Here is a 23,707-nt window from a genome sequence, read left to right as displayed (position 1 = left end):
GAAACCCAACTAAAAAACCTGGTTAACCCCACTTTTCTTCAACTGTAGTTGAACGGATCCTTCCTTGCTAAAAATAAAAACATGACTTGTTAGCCGTTATAACAGAAAGGAAATCTGGAAGAAAATCTCTAGGTGGAAACATGCCACCCCCCCCCCCCAGTCAAAGAATGAAAATTAGATTAAGAAATCGGAGGGTTAGGGGCGCCTGGGTGGCTCAGTTCCTTAACCGTCTGCCTTCCGCTGGGGTTGTGATCTCAGGGTCCTGGGATCCAGCCCTACATTGGGTTCCCTGCTCAGCGGGGCGTCTGCTTCTCCCTCTCCCTCTGCCTCTCCTCCCGGCTTGTGCTCTCTCTCCCTCTCACTCACTCTCTACTCTTTCTCAAATAAATACATAAAATCTTAAAAAATAAATGGGAGGGTTAGTTTTCCAGCTTTACTCTTTTCAACTTTGGTGTCAATCCCAATTAGAGCAAACATTAAGGGAGAGAGATAGGAAGCATTTATTTGGTAAGTGCCCACTCTGTTAAGGGGAGATCATACTGTCATGGTGAGGCAGATATGTCACAGGTTATTTTTTAGAAAAAGTGTATTAAATATGTTACGTAATTAAGTAGAAGAAAACCTCGTGGCGGAAAAAGGAAGGCGTAACAATTCCTGGGAGAGTTTGGAAACGCTTCACTGACATTTAAGTTGGGCCTTGGAGAATGGAGTAGGAGCTTGTCGGGTATGTCAAGAAGTGGAGTGAGGCCAGAAAGAGCCTAGAGAATTGAGGAACGGCGCAGAAACTCGGGCTGGTTTCTGCACTGGGCTGTGTGTGTCGGGTACAATGAGAGAAAAAGGGGCTAGGAAGGCAGGTCGGGGGCTAGGGAGCAAAGCATCTTCTGCAAGAGCCAAGAGCATCACACGTCAGAAAGCAATATGGCACAGAGGTTAGGAGCACTGGCTGTGTTCTAAATCGGGCTCCACCGTTTACCCGCTGTGTGATCTGGGCAACAGCCTGGGCCTCAGTATTCGCGTTTGTAACATGGAAATAATCTTTACCTTATACAGTTGCTAGATCGTTTAGCACAGGGTCCAGCCCATTCAGCGCTAAATGAGAATACATCATCGTTGTATGATAACCAGCCCTCTCACCTCCCCGCGACAGCTAAAGAACCAAAGTTAGCTCCGGGCGGCCGCGCCCACTTGCCACTGCTCCGCCCTTTCAGGCCTTAGACCTCTATTCAGAGAGTGGGGCCGGGCCAGAGAAGGGGCGGGCGGGCCTGGCGGGCAACGCCGCCGCTTACCAGGGCTGGGGTCTCGCTCCTCGTCCTCCGCTGTCCCGCGGGCCTTGAAGCCGGGCGGTAGCGCCGGCCCGATCAGATCCCTCGCCATCCGCGGTGGCGGACACGGGTCAAGCATACAACTCTAACCACGCAGAATCAAGTCTACCCCAAAAGGCAGCCCGGGATCCGTCGCAAACGCAGGAGGTTTTTCCGGCGCCTACCAATGACGTAGAAGCCCCTGGTTGGCAGAGTCGGGTAATCGCGAGAACGGAAGTGACGCCTAAGGCTTGTTCCACATTCGCATGCTAGGGTCCCTACCTGGCGGGAGGCATGGCTGAGCAGGCTAGTGGTTTTGTGACTTCAGCGAGGTGGTTTCCAGCGTCCGAACGGACCCCCACGGTGGGGCCTCTGAGCGACACTGCCGCGCCGCGGGACAACTGGATGCTCTGGGCAATGCTGCCGCCGCCACCACCACCGCCTTCGTCGTCGCCTCCCGTAGCAGGGTCACAGCCTTCCTCAGAGGAGCAGCCCCCCCAGGAGGCCCAGACTCTCCCCGAGGCGCCTCCTCCCTTCGACGCCCAGATTCTTCCCGGGGCACAGCCTCCCTTCGACGCCCAGTCTCCCCTTGATTCTCAGCCTCACCTCAACGGCCAGCCTCCCTGGAATTTCCAGGCTTCGACATCATGGTACTGGAGACAGTCTCCTGGTGTTTTTCCTGGGCACCAGAACGCTCCGGGTAGGCTGTTATCCTCTCCTTACCACCCCTTTACTTTTCCTCTCCCCTTCTTCTCTCTCCCACTTTCCCCCTTTTCCTCTCTCTATTTCTGATTCTGCCCTGCACTCTTGGAGTCTGTTCATTAATGTCCGCAGTTTGTCCCACAGTAGTGTTTTCCCCGCCTATTCAGTCGGTTCAGCAGTTAGAATAAAGCGGTGTGTATTAGAAGGCAGTGAGTGCTACGGAGAGAGACAAAGCGAAGAAGAATGATAGGTAGTGCAGTTTTAAATGTCAGTGTAGTCATAAACAAGGTGACATTCGAGCAAAGACTTCAGGGAGGTGAGGGATCAGAGCTGTGGGGAATAGGGATGAACTGCAAGTGCAAAGACCTTGAGGCAGGAGCTATAGATCAGAACCAAAGCCCGTGTGGCTAGAGAGGAAGGAGCCTGGGGTGGAATTGTAGATTGGGGAAGAGGGCAGACCTGCTAGGGCCTGGTAGATGATGGGACTTTGACTTTTTACAACTCTGATAGGGATAGTGCAGGGGAGTGACGTGATTTGATTTATATTTTAGAAGGATTAATGTAGCTACTGATGGGAATCCACTTAAAGGGAAACGAATTGAGAAGCTTTTGCAAGGTATCCGAGTGAGAGATACTGGGGGCTTGGACCAGGATGGAGCTCAGGAGGTGATGAGAAGTGTTGGATTCTAGATCTGTTTTGAAGGTAGGGTAGGGCCAACACGATTTGCTGAAGGATCAGATATAAGGTGTGAGGTAAAAATGAGACAAGAATAACTTAAAGTTTTTTGCCAAACAAGCAGAAAGGATGGGAGTGGAATAGATTTGGAAGGAAGACCAGGAGTTGAGTTTGTGTCAAATAGAGATATTGAATAATAGGCTGTTAGTTTGTACTTTCCAGGGGAGATTTGTGGCTGGAGCTGTGAATTTGGGTGTCATCAGCATATAGATCATATTTAAAGCCATGAGATTGTTAACTTAAAACTGTTCTCTAACTGCATAAGATTTAATTTACATTAACTTTAATCCAAATCACTGTTTACTGTGTGCCAAATGCTGGGAATAGGAATGTGCCTAAAACAGTTCTAAGTCAGATGAGATGGGCTCATAAATGTAAATCAACGCATCGTGACTGGTGATGGAGGCATATGAAAGGTGATTTCAGAGTTTAGAGGAAGTTGGGGAAAGCTTTTGGAAGAAGTGTCTTGGGAGATGTTTAGGATTTAGGAAGAGATCCTTTTTAGACGGGGGCAAAGAGATGTGAGTACAAGGTGAGTTCTGAGAATTGCACTGTTCTGGTGTGACTGAAGCAAAGTAAGTGGAGGTATGGGGGGAAGAGTAGGATGAGAAAATAAACCGGGTTCTCATTAAAGGACTCTGGGAATCATTTATAGATTTTCCAGCACGATTGTGACCAGTGGAGGATTATTTTTGTGGTGTCAGTGTGCAGGGTCTGTTGGAAGAGAGGGCTTAGGAACTGGAAGACAATGGGGGAGGCTGTCAGAGTAATCAAGGTGAAAGATAAGGGTTTCAGAGTCGGATCATGGCAGTAATATTTCACAAGGCTCTGTTTTCCTGGTATAAAATTGATGCTGAAAGCACTATATTGGGATTTTATTGTTTACATTTCTAATGTTTGAAAGAACTACAAGAAATTTCATCAGGTTAGAGTGGCTATTCCTTTCTTTACTCTGACACCTAAAGCATGTATGGATATGTAATCTTACCAATTACGTATTCATTTGAAAAATATTTATTTGGTAGACTAGTCTTAATCTTTGTTAATTTGTTTGAACTACTTTTCTTCTTAGAAGAGGTAGTTTTTATTCAAGTATTTGTGACATGTTAGGGTAAATAAAAATTTAAAAATTGTGTATTTGCAAATATTTATGGATTTCTTTTTGTTTTTTAGTTAAACATCCTTATTTTCCACGAAAATATGATCCAAAGTTCACTGATGTCAACTTCCCTCCCAGTAGAAAACAGAAAAAAAAGGTATTTTTAAAGATATTCTTGAATGTGACACTTGGGTCCCTGTGTCACTGTTTCATGCCTTTTGTTTCTATTACAACGGTCTCAGTGTTTTGCATCCGTTTTTGACACAGTGAGGCCTTGCTGTAATAGGATCTTTAAGGATCTTAGCTTTAAGTAAAAACTTTAAGCAAAATCTTTTTGAGAAATAAATGGAGGAATTGTAGAAAAAGAAAGCATTCAGTCCATTTCAGTATATTTTCATGAATAAATATAATTGAGAACTATGATTACTAGTAAATGTAAATGTTATTAAACCTTAGTGAACAAAAAAAATATATATGTATATATATGTACATGTACATTAGCGAATTGGGACAGGAAGGATGGAATTTAGGGAGAAGAATGGAAATCCAAACTCTTCTCTTGTAAAATTGAAAGTATGGAGTTAAGAACAAATTACAATGACACAAACCTTTTATTTTTTACGATTTTTCTTTATGACATGGATCTTTTAGGAACAAATATTTCTGTGATTAAAAAAAGCATTTGCAGGAGTTTTTCTTGAGTCAAATTCAATTAAAATTAAATTTAATGTTAATTTAAAATAGTTTATCTTCTATGCCTGAAGTAATGTCTGAAATTGTTCAGAGTTTTTTTGTGTTATTATTGTTATTTATTATTTATCTTAACTCATTGTAATGCTTCAATTCTTTTCAGTAGTGGATATTTATCATTTTTATGAAAAAAGTTGTTATTTTTTTAAAATCAGGATCAACTCTTGGTTATGCTTCAGAGATCAAATCTTAAAATAGGCTTGTTTTATTCTTTTTTTTTTTTTTTAAGATTTATTTATTTACTTTAGAGAGGGAGAAAGAGAGAGAGAGAGAGCTTGTGCACATGTGTGCACAGGGGGAAGGGACAGAGGGAGAGAGAATCTCAAGCCGACTCCCCACTGAGCACTGAGCAGACCGCGGCGCGATCTCAAGACCCTGAGATCATGACCTGAGCTGAGATCAAGAGTCCTGGACACTGAGCCACCCAGGTGTCCCAGGCTTCTTTTATTCTGATGAAGCTTATAAATGTGGTCTATTTTAAGGTGTATAAATGTCAGGGTGCCTGGCTGGCTCAGTTGGTAGAGCATGTGACTCTTGATCTTGGGGTTGTAAGTTTGAGCCCCACATTGGGTGTAGAGATTACTTAAAATCTTAAAAAACAGTAATGTCATTATTTTAGAATGAGTTGAATAAAGTCTATAGCATGAAATTAGTATCGTTCATTTTGGCATGGCAACTGTGTAGCTAATACTAAGAAAATATTGCGCATATCTAATGTATTAACATAATCCCAACATTAAACAATGGGAGGCCATTTCCTATGTACTCTATCATTGTAGTAATCTTTTTTGTTTTATGTTTAAGCATAAAAATAGCAAATTTGGAATAAATAACTGACCTTTACTAAATGATTGTTTTTTTCCTTTTTGGGGTTTAAAAAAATGTGATATATTTGTTTTTCCTAAAAGTTGAAATGCTGTTTTTACCATGAATATTGACTATTAGATCATTTTGACATATGCTGTACTTTTAATTAGATTACCAATTTGAAATCTACTCACAGATTATATTAGCTGTACTCAGATTTAAAATTTCTTTATCATGCCTGGCTTTTCCTAATATACTTCCTAAAAATAAAATAAAAGAAACAGGATTATCCCTTCATTAGAAATGTATTCAGAAGTTTCTCCCACATGCAGGGGTTATGTGAAAAATCAAAGTACATACCACTGGAAGGATAGTTATATTTTTATTATTGATTAAACATTTTTTATCAAAAGCCTAATGTCTCTCTGTTTTTGTTTGCAGAAAAGAAAGGAACCAGTTTTTCATTGTTTTTGTGATACCTGTGATCGTGGTTTTAAAAATCAAGAAAAGTATGATAAACACATGTCTGAACATATGAAAGTAGGTTTTTCTTGGTTGCCCTGAAATTTATAGAAAAATGGGTATATTTGGTAGAAATTCTGAGCTTTTTTCCTTAAAAGTTTATAGTTCTCATAGAAAAGTTGTTTGATTACTTGACAAATTGAGACCGAGACCCTGGGATGTGCGGTTTGAGGGTGGGGAGCCCACTGCTTCAGGAAGAGGCAAGATGGCAGCAAAGAAGGGAGGTCTGACAGCTGTGTGTGTGCACCTCCCCTGCTTTGTAAGAGTGTTGGGCCTCACCTCCAGCTCCTCTATGCACCTTTGTGTGTTTTTTCCCCTTTAAGGCTGCCCTTGACCATTTAATCACACCGTAATTTGCGTGGCCCATCACTCTCTAAGGATGGTCTGGACCTTATTAAGTACTTTTAAGAAATTTTTAATCAGAATGTTCTTAATTTGGAAAGGTTCTTTTCAGTTAATAGGAATGCCCCTTCAACTTTAGGAATTAAGAAAATTTTATAATGTTGCTGATGTCATGCATTTACTAAGTAGAGAAGTAATTGATATATATTACTGTTCTATATGTTTTGAGGATGTCATTCCTTTTTAAATACAATCCTATTTTGGAGTGCTGTTTGTTTTGCTATGGACGTAAGTATGGGATGATAACACGACGTAGATGGGATAACTATGTAATTCAACCAGATTATGTCTGAATATGTAGTAGTTGGGTAAATTTAATATGGAAAACATTGAATGATCTTTTTTTTTAAACTCTTGCAGTGTCCTGAAGTAGATTGTTCTTTTAGTGCCCATGAGAAGATTGTCCAATTCCATTGGAGAAATGTAAGTTCTTGTGTGGGGTTTTTTTTTTTTTAATTCATGCTCTTTTTATTTCATTGATTTGCTATCTTCACAGCTCTTCATTTACATAGCCTAATAATAAGTAACATTCAAGGAGTACTTTGTACTTTGTATTATTCAATTTTATCCTCACAAACCACTATGTGAAGTAGATAAATATTGGCCAGAGTTAATAGATTAAAAAAAAATGACTGCCCAGGGCCTTAGCACTAACTCTTGCACTTGAGTTTCTTGACCACACATTCTGTACTTGTTTTATTACACTGTGCTGCTTCAAATCGTTCTGTGTATTCATTATTTCTTTAGCTACCTCAGTCAGTTTTGGTTGGTAGGTCATTCATTTGGGTATTTGATGTCAGTTGAGAAACGGTGACATACCTACTTTGTAACCAGAGTTATGTTACTCCTTTTTTTCTTTATCAGTAGCACTAATCTAAATAAGAAATTACTCTTTTTCCTTTAAAGGAGAAGTCATAATAATGGATAGATAAAACCTGCTTACTTTGTTTTAAAATTGTCTCTGCTAGTAAATTTAATGTTGAGTACAGAGTCTCCATTATCCCCCATGATACTGGAAATTTAGTTAGAAACATACAATATGAGGGTGCCTGGCTGGTTCAGTCGGTGTAGCATGTGACTGTTGATCTCAGGGTTGTGAGTTCAAGCCCCATGTGGACATGGAGCCTACTTTAAAAAACAAAAAGTTAAAAAAACAACAACAACAACAAAAATGACCAACACATACAATATGCTTCCTGATGTTCAGCAGGCTTTTTCTCCCTAGATGCATGCTCCTGGTATGAAGAAGATCAAGTTAGACACTCCAGAGGAGATTGCAAGATGGAGGGAAGAAAGAAGGAAGTGAGTCAAGAGTTCAGAACTAGTGAAATAACTTTCTTGTACTGTGGCAAGGCTGAGTACTTCCAAATAATGCCCATTCTGGCCCTAATGAGTAATTTGAAAAAGGAAATATGGTGTTTTTTAACATTGCAAATATTCCTCTGAAAATGACTAGTACTAATTTTGCTGTTCTTCAGAGTTGGTATATAGTGAATTTGAGATTGTTACTTGATGTTTTAAAAATAAGCATACAATTTTTACTAGGGTAGTTTTGATTCATTGAGTTCCCTTACAATGTTGGTACTAGGGAATGTGGCTGTGAGCTATATTATATGAGGTTATTATTGAATAAGTTTTGAGAGGACCTAATACGAACTTTTTGTAAATAACTGGTGTCATAATGGGACCGTACCCTACTCTTTGAGGGGAGCTACTACATGCCAGCTATGTTAGATGTTCAGTGCTCAGACAATCATGAGTGGGTGCTCTTATTAAAAAAAATACATAATACTTTGCTATGTTTTTCTTTTGATTTTTTTTTCCCCCAACAAAAATTTGTTGAATGACTGCAGTATGCTAGGTAGAGAAAGTATAGCAATGATACGTGGGTTTATCCTTAATTAAAAAAAGACCAGGAATTCTTTCCTATGAGTAATGGCTAAGAAAATTGAGCCACAATGTGACTTGTGGCTTTATGCTTATCAGGGAAGAAAGTTTCATAGAGGTCTAGCTAGAATATACTCATGAAAAATCCCAGGAGGACATTGTTTTACTGTCTTCTCAGAAGGGAATATGACAGCTCACCCTGAAGCCAAAACTAGGCAGAATTATTAGAATGGTCAGATGCATTTTAAGTCAGGTGATGTTTTTCTGGAATTAAAAAATGAGGAGAGCCTGAGATGAGAAAGGGGATAGTTATCTTCTGAGGTCAAGAAAAATACTTAAAACTCTTTGGACCGGCAGGTCAAATTTTTGCTTTGTTCAACTTAATTTTTTAGTTTATTTTTAAATTCAACATTTTTATTTATAACGAATAATTTGAGACCGTGTTGACGTTATGAAAAGAGGATGTTAGTAAAATTATGGGTATTTATTATCACCACTGTCATCATCCTCAAAGTCTTGGGTATGTGAGTAAGATAAGCTTGTCAGATGCCCAGCAAACAATAAAACATGACATGGCATGTTTTATTAGTTTGTTAATATGTGCTGTGGGTACAGTGTGAGGTGAGTAAATGTATCAATGAAATACACCCTAGGGTATCTTAATGCTTTTATATAGCACTCACTGTCTCATTTTTAAACCTCTTAAAATACATGTTTTTGTTTTTTTTTAATATTTGAGTATAGTTGGCACATACTGTCATATTGGTTTCAGGTATACAGTGTAGTAATTCAACAAGTCTGTGCGTTATGCTGTGCTCACAAGTGTAGCTACCGTCTGTCACCATACAACACTTATAATACCACTGACTACATTCCTATGCTGTACCTTTTATCCCAGTGACTTTCTCATTCCATAACTGGAAGCCTGTGTCTCCCACTCCCCTTCACCCATTTTGCCCATCCCTCCACCCACCTCCCCTCCAGCAACCATGAGTTTGTTCTCTGTATCTATAGGTTTGACTCTGCTTTTTGTTTATTATTTAATTTGTATTATTTTTCAGATTCCACATATAAATGAGATCATGTGGTATTTGTCTTTCTCTTTCTGACTTATTCCACTTACCATCATTCCCTCTAGGTCCATCCATGGTATCTTAAATTTTTAGTTTAGATCCATTTACATATGTGGTGTTGTGGCAGATATTATACTGTTAGGTGAAAAAGTTAGTGACTGCCCTTTAAAACTATAGAGGTAATTCTGTGGGAAGCCAGCATAAACATAAAGATTTAGAACCAACTGAGAACAAATAGAATTTAGTCAATGTGTATATAAGTATGAGTTATGAATACTGTAAAATGCAGGATGGATGAGGGTGAAGGGACAATCAGAAGAATTTAATTTTTAAGCGATTAGAGTCTAGCCAGTCAGCATGGACTTGGTGGATTTAATAGAATTTTAGTCACATCTTTGGCTAACAAATGAAGGAGTTTAGGCCACCAGGAGTAGAGTATACTAGAATGCCTTTTTCTCTTTATCTCCTTGGCAGAATCTTATTATCTTGAAAGACCTGTTTCAAATGTCCCCTGATTTATCACTCTCTTCTTAATCTTCATTTTCTTTATCTCAGTGCTGCCAGGGTGCTAGTCTGTAATAAGATGAGGCACTTGTATCAGAATGTAAATTGATACATTACTTTTTTTACTGAGAGAAAATCTTTGTAGGAAAAGATGTCAGCTGATTAAATATTTTACTTTGTAACATTGTTGGTTTATATTCTGGCATCAGCATGTGGATTGGCTGCCAGTCCTTGGACCACCCTACCCTAAGGCACTATTTACTACCTCATTTGTGACTAGGTAGCTTATGAATACAACCACAGTAGCATCTGTTGCATTATATCAGTTATCCCTAGTCTTGGAGATCTTTGGTTCTGCTGCACTTCGGGCTGTTCCTGGAATTTAGTATGTGGAGAATAAATAGTTGTGGATTGACTTTCTGTTAAATGGTGCAGGGTAGTAAGACCCAGTCTCAGCATGAAGGGAGCCTAGCCAATTGCATGGTCAAACTTAGAAGTCAGAGTAGTTAGGCCCATGACGTGGTTTGACTTAGTGAAGAATTCTGAAGCATGGCATATTGAAGCACCCTGCTCCATTTAGCTGGCTTCTTTATATATACAATTTTTTTCTCCTCACAACTCCCTAAGTATATGGTTATTTTGTTTTGTTTTTTGCTTTGCTTCTTTGTTTTTATCAGTAGGTTATATGTTTTTATCACTTTACACAGAAAAATAATAAAACAAGAAGAATTAACTCCATTTCCTGTTTGATACTTAGTTTTTGAAGAGCAGATGCTGACGGTGTTGAAGATTGTATCCTGCTAGGTGGGGTGGAAGTGACCTAAGTGCTAAAACAGTAGGCTGTTCCCCTTGCAACTTAGCCCTGACTTTGATCAGTTGGAAGTTAGTGCAGCTTAGTGGTGCCAGGCCCTTTTATAAATGTTTAATTCTTTTGAAGAGGATGACAATGACTGCTAGTCAGCATAGATTATAAAGCAGTTAGGAAGTTAACTAAACTTAGTTGTTGAATCTTGCAAGTTTTGAGTTCACTTAAGTCAGTAGGAAAGGTCTGAGATGAGTTTCTAATTTGCCAGCTTTGCTTTTTTTATCTCTAGTGGCTGTGTAAATTGAATCATGAACTCTGAGAAAATTAGACCACTATTAATAATGGTCACCACTTTCAGTGACTCTGTTCTACAAGTCCAGCTATTTCACTCCCTCACAATCCTTCCCTCCTCAGCATGTAGTCTGGAGGAGTGCAGTGTTTCTTGGCAAAGGGAGGTTGAGCTGAACTCAGATCTAACTAGGAAAAGATGAGGGGAGGCAGGGATAGTATCCAGATGGATTGGCATGTTCAAGGAACTTGAGTATAGGTAAGAGATGATAGAAGTTTTTGGAAGATGGCAGTGATACAGACAGAAAGAACTAGGTGGATATAGAACATTTGGGAGGTAAATGGGCACTGTTTGGAGATTGAATGATAAGAGGTTGAAGAGGAAAGGTTTTGAGGAAACTTCCGGGTTCCTGATGTGAGCCCCTCTGAATAGTGAATCCTGGAAGAGGGTTTGGATGTATTGATTTTGGACATTGTTGAGTATGAGGAGATTCTGAGATATTTATTTGAAGATGTTGCATAGACGTTGGGTCTTGGACCAGACTGGGCTGGAGATATATATTTTTAAATCATAAGGTTATAAATGTAAAGACATAGAGTGAAAGAAGACAGCCTAACAGAGTAAAAATCAGTAAGACTGCCAAGTGAGAGCTGGAGAGGTAGAAGAAAACTAGGAATATGACATGTCATGGAAGCCAGTAGAGGGGAGGATTTCAAGAAGGAAGATGTGATTAGTAGTAGCAGTGTAGTTTGCCGTGGAAAGGTGAAATAAAACAAGAAAAATGACTGATTTTGTGACATGTAGGGCCTACTTGATGTGGATGCAGATGATTGCTTCTTCACCCTTCTTTGAATTTCCTGCCATCTGTCTACACAGCTCTCTGCAGTTCTAACACCCTCCCCAGTGATTCGTAACAAGATGGGTTGCAGTGGGTTGCAGTTACCTTTGCCACCTGCCGGTGGCATATTAGATGCTCCAACAGAAGCGTGTATACTTTGAATTCCCCTGACTTTTTGAGGCTCATACCTTATAATAAATAGTTCATTAGGGCCTTTTTATATTCAGATTTCCTTCACCTTCATGCAATTTTAGCCACTCACTTCCATGATCACAGTCTGGATTTTATACTCTGGATTTTTGCCCTGGAAATTCTAAAGCTAGGCATACTAGTCTTTCTATAAATTAAAAAAAAATTTTTTTTGTTTTGTTTTTAAGTAATTTCTACACCCAATGTGGGGCTTGAACTCACAACCTTGATCAAGAGTCACATGCTCTACTGACTGAGCCAGCCAGGTGCCCTTGGGCATATTCCTCTTTGATCATAACTTCCATTCTATCCAGCTCTCACTGTCACCTCTACCTAGTCTCGCACTAGTTGAGACCTCGCATCCTTTACCCCCTTTACTTTCTTCTGTTATCCCCTCTGTCTTCACCTCCCTACCCAGTTTGTTTATTTATTTATTTAAAAGATTTATTTACTTATTTATTGATTTGTCAGAGAGAGAGAGAGTGAGCACAAGGAGGGGGAATGGCAGGCAGAGGGAGAAGCAGGCTTCCTGCTGAGCATGGAGCCTGATTCGGGACTCGATCCCAGGACACTAAGATATGATCTGAGCCAAAGGCAGATGCTTAAGCGACTGAGCCACCCAGGCATCCCTTTATTTATTTTTAAAAAAGATTCATTTATTTTAGAGAAAACGCGCGCATGCATGCATGAGTTGGGGGAGGGGCAGAGGGAGAGAATCTTCAAGCAGACTCCCCACTGACTGTGGAGCCCCATTTGGGGCTTGATCTCATGACCCATGAGATCATGACCTGAGCCAAAACCAAGAGTCTTACACTCAACCGACTGTGCCACCCAGGCACCTCTCCCTGCCCAGTTTAACTCACTTCAGCTACTCTGGTCAGTATCCCAGCTCCCTTATTCCTTTATCCTTCATTGCACCTACCTGGCAAAATCTCAGCTCTGGCTCAGTTGCTAAGTGCTGTTCAAGAAAATCACACAATTGAAGTGTTCTTTGGAAGCGAATACTCAGCAGTGCTATCACGCTTAAGGAACTGACTTGACTGATGAGAAGGTTATGTTATTTTCTTTGTACTTGTGCAAAATTATATGTTCAATAGGCATATATTTCTTAGTTATATAGGTGTAGAATAAAATATAAAAATAAAGTCGTTAAACTCATTTTATTTGTTTTCGCCAACTAAAATGCCAGTGAAGACAAAGCTCCTTGAAACTGGCAGTCAGGATTCTGTAATGTGGGCTTAACATGTCTTTTCTGATTATTCCTACATTACTTGCTCATAAGAGCTCTTTCTCCTAGCCAGACTTGTTATTTAGCATATCCCAAACAGGGTTTTTGACCTTTCAGCCTCAGTTTTGCTCATGCTCTTGCTTCTAGAATGTCTTACCTTCTCCATCTTTGAGTTTTGCCCTTAGACCAGCTGAAATCCTGATGCTTGAGGGTTTTTTTTTTCACCCAATCTGGCTAGAGGAATATCTTGTCGTCCTTTTCCATCTGCCACTTTGGTATAGATGTCCTTTATGATCCTGTTAATGAACTTCTTTGCATATGTGTCTTTAAAAAAAAACTAAATTATTGTCTTTAGAAATATAAGAATTATTTTTTATGTGACTGTTTATATTCCCTGGTGCCATAGATGTAAGGGATGGTTGTAAATGTTGGTATATGTAAATGTGGCTTGATAATGTTTTTATTATGGGTGTAATTCTATTTTGGTATAACCAAGTAAGTGGTTGTGGATATCTTGCTGAGACTTATGTTTTTAATTCATGTTTCAAACTATACCTTTGTCATTTTAATTTTTAATTTTTTTACCTTTGTTTTTAGTTTTTACTTTTTTAAGATTTTATTTATTTATTTATTTGTCAGAGAGAGAGAGAGAGAGAGTGTGTGCGTGCACAAGCAGGGGGAGCAGCAGGCAGAAGGAGAAGCAGGCTCCCTGCTGAGCAAGGAGCCCGATGCGGGACTCGATCCCAGGACCCTGGGATCATGACCTGAGCCGAGGGCAGACGCTTAACCGACTGAGCTGCCCAGGCATCCTACCTTTGTTGTTTTTAAAGAAATTGGGTAAAAGTGTGTTGATCTGATTAATAATTGTGGTTGGAAATCAGTAATAATAGCTAATGATACTTAAACTGCTGTGGTTTTGAACATTAAATTCTCACCACATAGGACAGAGCATCACTAGACAAACCAAATTAATCTGTGTTTGAATGCATTACTTTCTAGAGTAGCTTTCCCTGTGTGAATATGAACTATGCCCCCTTGTGGTTTTGTGTAAAAAGTGCTTTAAAGGAAAAAAATTACACAGGCTAAAGAAACTTAAGGTCTATTAATATTTGAAGACAAAAACCAGCTTAGGTAGCAAGTGTAAAGGCTCTGGTAGAAGGCTAGTTTGATTTTCTAATGTTAGCAAGAAATCTTAGTAACCTTTGAATTTATATTATGTTAATGTAAATTATGATATGTTAGGATACTTTATGTTAATGTATGTTAGGATACCTTTGGCCAACTTCTTGACAGTCGTTTAGCTTAAAAATTAGAGGTAAACATTTAGTATTTGAAAAGGCAAGGATTTTATTCTATATGGCTGAGGTCACCAAAAACATATAGGAGTAGATACTGACTTGCCTTTAAGACTCTTACCCTAATATGAGATATAAGATAAATATATGTGAGATGGCCATGAGACCACAGGCAACTGAAGCAATAATTTTAACCATGTAGGGATAATAATGTCTGGTCAAGGGGTACTTGGAATCTTTGGAAGGCAGGGCTACTAATTTGTTTTGCAAGACTTCTTGTAGGAGGTATAGTGCCTGCCCACCCATCCTCCCCATTTATTTTAAGATATGTTACACATACAGTGAAATTCATCTTTTTTAATACGTAGTTCTGACAGATGTATATCATCATGTAATCACGGCCACAATCAAGGCATAGGACTATTCTTTTAACCCCCCAAAATTCCCTCATGCCCTTTGTGGTCAGCTTCTACCCCCAGCTCTAGCGCCTGATAACCACTGATCTTTTTCCTGCTCCTATATTCATATCTTTGCAGAACATGATGTAAATGGAATCATTCAGTGTGTGGCTTTTGGAGTCTGACTCTGACTTAGCTATAGTGCATTCGAGATTCATTTATGTTGTTGCATGTAGCAGTAGTCTGTTCCTATTCTGTTCCATTATATGGATGTACCACAGTTTGTTCATTTATTTCCCAGTTGAGGGACATTTGGGATGTTACCCGTATTTGGCGAATATGAGTGAAGCCTTTGTAAACATTATATACAGGTTTTTGTTTTGTTTATACTTTTTTTTTTGACTTGGGTAAATAGCTGGGAGTGGGATTGTTTTGTCGTATAATAAGTATAACTTTATAAGAAGCATATGGTTAACTTTCTAAGAAACTGCTTTTAGGAGGCAAGTTTTTAAATCAAGATATGCCTAGTAGGGCTTGGACAGCATTCTGATTAAAGAGGATGGCTAGGATGCAGTGGTGCTTGCATCAGTTAGGATCCTGTTTCAGTAAATGGAACAGCGACCCTACTACCTTAGCTTAGCACAAAGAGGGCTATTTTTCCCAGGTAGAAAAAAGTCCTGGGCTACTGTATCAGGCACATTTTCTTGCTTGTTGCTTGTTAGTAGGTGGCTTTCATCTTCATGTCCACCAGGAGGTTCCTGCATATCCAAATATTAAGCCCTCATTCTAGGCAGGACGATGAGAAAAAGGCAAAAGGCACACAAAGCTGAATTCGCCTCTTTTCATTGGGACAACAATAGCTTTATTTTTTATATCCAGTGGGGAGACTTCCACATAGCTCTCATTGGCTACAAGTGGGTTGCTTGACCACCTTTAGTGACAACAGAGTTGATGGAATATCCGCAAACAAAATTGGTTTTTTTTTTTAAGATTTTATTTATATATTTGAGAGAGAGAGAATGAGAGAGAGCGAGCACATGGGGGGGAGGGGTCAGAGGAAGAAGCAGACTCCCTGCTGAGCAGGGAGCCCGACGCAGGACTCGATCCAGGGACTCCAGGATCATGACCTGAGCCAAAGGCAGTCGCCCAACCGACTGAGCCACCCAGGTGCCCCGCAAACAAAATTGTTAAGGAAAGGGGGGATAACAGGCAGTTAGTAGTTTGCCTCAGTGCTTGGTGGCAGAGTTTAAAGCTCATTGTATTTCAAAACTCTTTTAAAGATTTTTTTTTAAAGATTTTATTTATTTATTTGATAGAGAGAGAGACAGCGAGAGAGGGAACACAAGCAGGGGGAGTGGGAGAGGGTGAAGCAGGCTTCCCGCGGAGCAGGGAGCCCGATGCGGGGCTCGATCCCAGGACCCTGGGATCATGACCTGAGCCAAAGGCAGACGCTCAACGACTGAGCCACCCAGGCGCCCCTGTATTTCAAAACTCTTTTTTTTTTTTTTAAAGATTTTATTTATTTATTTGAGACAGAGAGAATGAGAGAGAGAGAGCACATGAGAGGGGGGAGGGTCAGAGGGAGAAGCAGGCTCCCTGCCCAGCAGGGAGCCCGATGCGGGACTCGATCCAGGGACTCCAGGATCATGACCTGAGCCGAAGGCAGTTGCTTAACCAACTGAGCCACCTAGGCGCCCTATTTCAAAACTCTTTTAAGTGGTATTTGGAAGCAGGTCTGTCTTGAAAAAGGAATAAACTTGAGCAAGTGTTTAATATGCTTATTGGTGATGATTTTTATGTAAGATAGGTGAGGGCACAGGGGATAGGATAGAGTGTAGTTCAAGTTTCTAGAATGTAGACTGAAGGTATACTGTGATAGTGGACAGAAATGTCTTGGAAGAGGAATGGGCAAAACCTTTGAAGTGAATAAATGAGATTACAGATTTGTGAAATTTAGAGATGGTTAGAGAGAATGAGGAAATTGGGTGAGGATGACTATTTGGGATGAAGTTTATTGGTCCCTGTGATATGACCTTGTTAATACAGTGTTCTGAAATTATCGCTTGGTGCTTGCTGATTCATCTGAGGTTATTCCATATCTTGTTTCTGAAGTTCTTTTGCTGTAACATGCTCATACATTATTTCTATAAATGTACTTTGTTAATAAAAGTATGGGAAACGTTTCTCTTGGCACATTTGATACATTTCTCAAGAATACATTAACATTCTCTCCACTAGCAGTTTCTAAAAAACCTATTATAAAAATATATTTACTTTATAAATTTCTATCGTTCTGAATTTTAAAAAAATGTTCTTTGAAGGCCTGAAAAGAATAAATTTAATGTTGATGTGGCAGAATAGTCCTTATGTCTTGAATTTTCTTTTGAGGGCCACATTCTTTCTGAGGAAGGCACTGTATTCTTTAATATGCAGGAAAGATAAGATCTTTATGTAATTGTTATGTTAGAAAACCTTGTAAAAGACTTTAATATAGCAAGAATTTTAGAGTTGGAAGAAAATGCTAAAGATTTACTTGGTATATTGTCCTTTAAGGAAGGCACATCTTTGCTCTTATTCCTTTATCTAGCCAAACCCAGAGATGCCCACTGTGTTTAATTAAAAACTTTAAGGCTTTCTAATAAGAACTTTCAACCCATCCCTCACCCCTCACTCCACCTCACCCTGCCAGAAGTGATTCTTTCTTTTTTTTTTTTTTTTTTTTAAAGATTTTATTTATTTATTTATTTGAGAGAGAGTGAATGAGAGAGAGAGTGCACACATGAGAGGGGGGAGGGTCAGAGGGAGAAGCAGACTCCCTGCTGAGCAGGGAGCCCGATGCGGGACTCAACCCCGGGACTCCAGGATCATGACCTGAGCCGAAGGCAGTCGCTTAACCAACTGAGCCACCCAGGCATCCCAGAAGTGATTCTTTCTTAATTCCAGATCTGTGAGGTACAAATGCTGTATGATTGGGCATTATAGAAAATACTGGTAGAAGTTTGCTAGAAACATTGAAACGTATTTTACATAGATTGTGAGTCCACTAGGTGGAGTAGTTTTGTGATCTATATTTCAATGGTTACTGTGGTGCTGAGGAAATCCTTCTAAACTGTATCTCCATTTCTTTCAGAATTCCGACAGAGGGGGTTGGCTTCTAAAAAATGCTATGTCTTTTTGAAGTTCAGAAAGACTTTGAAATAAAAATACAGTGGTATGGCTTGTGTTGAAGCAGTTGTGGGTCAGTGCCATTAAAGAGGAATTGTGTTTTTATAGCGAATAGGCTTAGGGGAAAAGTCAATAAGTGGGTGGTGATTTGAGAGGGAGAGTCAGAGGATAATGTAACCAAAATGATATGGGCAAGGGTCAGAGTTGGCACAGTTTTGCCCATTTATTGATGGTAGTGCTTAAGGATTGTCACTGCAGACTTAAGGCTTAGGCAAGGGGAGGGCAAAGAATAGGGAAGACATGAAAGGAGGAGAAGGAGAAGAGACATACAGTTTCAGGGCCAGTTCCTCGTGGAGTATTGGGGAAAGATGGAAGTATAGGGAAAAAGTGATTTTAGCAGGTAAAAGCAGAGAAACCAACTGTGAAAATAGCACTTGTCACAGGCTTTATAAGTTCATAATACCCATTCTCTAACAGGAGACACTGGACTAAGTTTCATCTGTATGTAATTGTGTAACGTAAGACAGTTTGTGATTTTTTTCTCAGCAGTCTTTGGATTTATTTCAAGTGTACTTTAGAAACTTTAACTGTGTTTCATTTTTTTGTTTATCAAAGCTCCAGACTTTCCCTTATTCTTGTATTTCAGTATCATGTTGCTGGAGGGGGCTTTCTGATTTTTTTTTTTTAACATGTAACAAGGTTTTGTGTTTCTGATTTCCTTTTTTTTTGGATCATTTGCTTACCTTTGTTTTTCCTAGTTTTTAGTCTCTAGGTTCTGTGTAAATAAGAATGGTATACATTTTGGAAGAGGGTTTTATTTTAAGCACTGAAAAATGGCATCTTCTAGCTTTGCAAGGGATATTGAAAGATCCCATACCTTTCAGGAAGTGTTACTTTGATCTGCCAGAAAGAGAAAGTGAGCTGTTTGAAAAGACTTCCACCAAAGGAGATTGCACAACATCTTTGATATCTTATTTAAGGAATTCTTTCTCAGATCTCATGTAAAATCTACTTGCTATGACAAACATTGACATTTTTTACCTTTGGGACACACTTAGGTAGCATCTGCTCGCTTGTACATGGTACACTCTAGTACCACATCTTTATTGTTCAGCATATGGCTCAACATGTTAAGGGTCTGCAATACTCAGAAGAAAAATGTTGAAGAGACCCCAGTAGTAAGAATAAGTGCATTTCAGAGATGTGAAGGGTATTGAGTAGCTGTGAGTTATATGCCTAGACAGCGCGGGGCCTGTGAAAGTCATCACTGATTTTCTCACCATTTCTGCTTCTGCATATTTCTGTCTTCAGATTGAGACCAGCTGGCTACCATCCTTTCTGTAAGAGCATTTACTGTCACTTCTCTTCCTCTTTTAGAGGCTGCAAATAGTTCCAGTTCCTTTCATCTTTCCTCAGAGGTTTTAGTTTTCAGCCTGTTAATCATCTTTGAGTCTCTTCTGAATCCCATCCAAGTTTTATTTTTCCTTAACATTCCTTTTCAGTTTAGAAGCACAAAACTGAACACAGTGCCCTGAGAGTTTCTGACCCCTTTCGAGTACTACCAGAGGAAGATTTCACACTTGGACATGGGCCAGACTTCATTTCACATAACCTTAGATGATGTTTGCTTTCCAAAAGTCCAGTCATATGGTGCTGACTGGCTGTCAGATTTTTATCTCTTATGACCTTGATCTTTCCCTCTTATGTTTATTTATAGCTTGTACATTCATCATCTTTTATTTATGGAGTTTACTTTTCTTGGCTGGATAGATCTTGGCTAGATTGCTTTGCACTGTCCTCATGAAATTCATTGCCTCTTTTTCTAATTACTTCACCACTTACTCAGTGTCATTTCCATGCTTATCTTCCAGTGTGGCCAACCCAAAGGCTTCATATTGTCTGTGCTATTCAAGTCATTGATGCAGATGTTAAAAAAAGAAAAAAAAAAGAAGGGAGGGGGAACAATGTCCTAGAAACAATGGCAGAACACGTTGGTGTTTCTTAAAATTTACTCTGATGACTAGCCAAGCTTAGTGGTAGAGGGCTGCCTATGTTTCCCCTCCATTTGTACTTTCATACTCCTAGGATCTCTTCCCCTTACTGCCAGTTTGGTGCTCACATCTCCATACATCTGTGCCAAGGAACAAAGAAAGCTTTGTCAGAGCAGTTCACCTTGCACACTGTTGTCAGATTTAATCTTAATCACTGCCTTGTACGTATCTCTCCCTGTTCATAACTTTCAGTGGCTCCCAATTGTCACTGAATTAAATATAAAATTTCTAATCTGATATTCAAGGCACATTATTTAATGGCCTTAGCCTCCCTTTCTGTCTGATTGCTTGTAACTATACAAAACGAACCACTTGCCATTCCCTGGATATCTTGCACACCTTCTGAGGCCTTGGTTTGTTTGCATTGTTTGCTCTACTTAGAACCCTGAAGCTTTTCCATCTAATTTCTGTTTATTAACACCATGTAAGATCAATTTCTTCCATCTTTCTTTTTGGATTTCTGGATTTCTCCAGCTAGATATGATCTTTTCTTCCCACCTCATCTTTATACTCTTTGGGGCACTTTTATTATGTTTTGATCTTTGTTATAGTTATTTGTGTGCTTTTCTCATCCTTCTACCAGACTACCTTTTTTGAGAACTTTTTCTTCCTCATTTTGGTAACTTTGGGTGTACCTAGTATGTATTTGCATAAGTATTTGCATAGACTTACTTTTTTTTAATAGTATTTATGGGTATATGGCAAATAAATGAACTGTATCAGTTTGAGCACATTTTATGATATTTGATTCAAATTCTAGTGTAAGCTCCTTACCTACTCATAGACTGGTAGCAAAGTTTGCGGACTGACAGCTGGTCTACATTTTGAGTAGTATTGGCACAGTCAACTTTTTTCCCCTTAAAAAAATTCTAGAAAGTATTAAAGTTTTAAAATGATTTATTGTATTAGTCATTAATTAAACAAAAGTTGCTAAATGCAGTAATTGCTTGATTGCATAATTAAATTTGTATTCTAAAAGCCCTTTTATAATTGACTTTTATTGTTTCCTAGAAACTACCCAACTCTGGCCAATATTGAAAGAAAGAAAAAGTTAAAACTTGAAAAGGAAAAGAGAGGAGCAGTTTTGACAACGACACAGTATGGGTAAGTTCCTTAAAATTGCTTGCATTCTCCATGCTTATTTCAAACGAGTATTCTTACAGATAATAAACAAGAACATGTACCAAACAAAATCTTAAAATTTCTGCACTCCTAATTCTGAAATCTTTGCTTTTATAACGTTTTTTACTTCAAAATTTCTTTAAATTATATTTTTAAATAAGTAGTACCCTATATTCATGTGGTTTTCAAAAAGATACAATAAATCTTTTGTCTTTGTCTCCTAACTAAACAGTTCTCCTCCCCAGAGACAACCCATTTTATCCTTCCAGAGATACTTCATGTGTATATAGCACATAAGATAATAGTCTTTTTTTTCCTTTTTGACACTATTCTATACTTTGCTTTTTTTAGCCAAATGATATACTTAGAGATATTAATGCATAACTAGCCTTCTCATTCTTCAAGGATGTGTAGAACCCTAAGGGTGTCCCACAGCGTTGGTTTTTTTTTTTTTAACCAATTTCCTATTGACAGATACTTAAGTTCTTACCAGTCTTTTACTAATAAAAATTTGCCATTACTGCCCTGTACATACATTTTACACATATGCAAGTATTCCTGAGGTTGGATTGCGAGAAGTGGATTTGCTGAGTCAAAAGATAATATGTATATTTGTTTTGTTTTTTTTTAAATAATTTTTAATTTATTTTTTGATTTTTTAATTTATTTTATTTTTTTAATTTATTTATTTGACAGAGAGAGACACAGTGAGAGAGGGAACACAAGCAGGGGGAGTGGGAGAGGGAGAAGCAGGCTTCCCGCAGAGCAGGGAGCCTGATGTGGGGCTCGACACTGAGCCGAAGGCAGATGCTTAACGACTGAGCCACCCAGGGGCCCCTCTTTTTTTTTTTTTTAAATATTTATTTATTTATTAGAGAGGGGGAGAGAGCATGGCAGGGAGGGGCAAAGGGAGGGGGAGAGGAAGAGAATCCCAAACAGACTCCCCACTGAGCGTGGAGTCTGACTTGAGGCTCAGTCCCACGACCCTGAGACCATGACCTGAGCTGCAGTCAAGAGTTGGAAGCTTAACTGACTGAGCCATCTGGGCACCCCATATATATTTGTATTTGTAATATTAATGGCTAATTGCCAAATATCTATCATAGTTAACTCTCCCACCAGCAGTGTGTGAGACACCCTATTTTCCCCAATCCCTCACCTTCATAGAATTTTTTTCAGAATTTTTTCCATTTTTTTACTGAAGTTCATTTTTAATATAAATGAAAGATACAAATCTCAAATGTACAATTCAAATTTATACACATACACACACCTACACACCCATGTAACCTCCACACAGATTAATAATATTCAAAACATCTTCACCTTATAAATTTTTCTTAAGCTCTCCCTAGTTCATTGCCTCCCCACAAAGATGACCTCTTTTCTGATTTCTGTAATCATAGATTTATCTTTCGTGCTCTTGGAACCATATATAAGTAGAATCATATGATGTGTATTCTTTGGTGTGTGATTTCTATGGTTTGGAATTGTTTTGTGGTATTCACCCATATTGTGTGTAGCTCTAAACTGTTCATTCTTGTTGTGTAGAACTCATTTGTGAGAATATCCATTCTACTGTTGGACATTTGGGTTGTTTCCAGTTTGGGTTATTATGAATAAAGCTGCAATGGACATTTTTTTACATGTCTTTTGGGGATATAAGTACTCGTTTTCACTGGTCATACATATATGCTGAATCATTGGGCATCTATATATTTAGTTCTAATAGATAAAGCCAAACGATTTTCCATAAAGGTTGTACCAGTTTACGCTCCTACTGATTGTGCATCTAATTGCTCTGTCTTTGGTTCATGCTTGGTTACACCTTTTCCTTATGTCCTCCCATTTCCCTCTTGACTAATGATGTTGGACACCTTTTTATTTTTTGTTTTTTAATTTTTTAAAAGATTTTATTTATTTATTTGAGAGAGAGAATGAGATAGAGAGAGCATGAGAAGGGGGAGGGTCAGAGGGAGAAGCAGACTCTCCGCCCAGCAGGGAGCCCGACGATCCCCGGACTCCAGGATCATGACCTGAGCTGAAGGCAGTCGCTCAACCAACTGAGCCACCCAGGCGCCCAGTTGGACACCTTTTTATATGCTTATCAGCCATTTTGATATTTCCTTGTGAAGTGCCAGTTCAAGTTTTTGACCAGTTTTTAATTGGGTTGCTTTTCTTGATTTGTAGGAGTGATTTACTTAGACACAAATCCTTTCTTGAGTAGATAGATATATTGCAAATATACCTTCACAGTTTGTGACTTGCCTTTTTACTCTCTTAATGGGTGTCCTTTCCCCCCCCATATAGTAGTAAGTATTAATTGTTCCGACATCTGGGGTCATGTGGGGTTCAGTTAAACATATCTGCTGATCTTGACAAGGCTCAGTCACAGCTGGGGGTTGGTTAGCTGATGGCTAATCTAGCCTGGCTGAAGGCTGAGATACTTACAGTTACCATTTCTGGTACACTTCATTCTTTAGTGTTGATCCACCATCTGATAGCATTTTCCTTTTGCCTAAAAGGAAAGTTTTTCTTTGGCAT

General features: G+C 39.1%; 2 protein-coding genes across 2 annotated transcripts in view; one reads left to right on the top strand and one right to left on the bottom strand.

The window, feature by feature from the left end:
* The window catches only part of GPALPP1 (GPALPP motifs containing 1), a 37,942-nt gene extending 36,466 nt beyond the window's left edge, over positions 1-1,476 (bottom strand). Inside the window, exon 1 of the mRNA XM_036071700.2 lies at positions 1,287-1,476. Coding sequence (XP_035927593.1) covers positions 1,287-1,401 — 115 coding nt within the window. The 5' untranslated portion in view covers positions 1,402-1,476. The remainder of the gene's footprint in view (positions 1-1,286) is intronic.
* A 47-nt stretch (positions 1,477-1,523) lies between these two features.
* The window catches only part of NUFIP1 (nuclear FMR1 interacting protein 1), a 47,387-nt gene continuing 25,203 nt past the window's right edge, over positions 1,524-23,707 (top strand). The window contains exons 1-6 of the mRNA XM_036071699.2: positions 1,524-2,001; positions 3,913-3,995; positions 5,837-5,935; positions 6,680-6,742; positions 7,545-7,621; positions 21,053-21,145. Coding sequence (XP_035927592.1) covers positions 1,596-2,001; positions 3,913-3,995; positions 5,837-5,935; positions 6,680-6,742; positions 7,545-7,621; positions 21,053-21,145 — 821 coding nt within the window. The 5' untranslated portion in view covers positions 1,524-1,595. The remainder of the gene's footprint in view (positions 2,002-3,912; positions 3,996-5,836; positions 5,936-6,679; positions 6,743-7,544; positions 7,622-21,052; positions 21,146-23,707) is intronic.

The sequence above is a fragment of the Halichoerus grypus genome, chromosome 4, assembly GCF_964656455.1.
Source record: "Halichoerus grypus chromosome 4, mHalGry1.hap1.1, whole genome shotgun sequence".
Lineage (NCBI taxonomy): Eukaryota > Metazoa > Chordata > Mammalia > Carnivora > Phocidae > Halichoerus > Halichoerus grypus.
The sequence above is the reverse complement of the archived record's forward strand: the minus strand, read 5'-3'. Positions and strand labels throughout refer to the sequence as shown.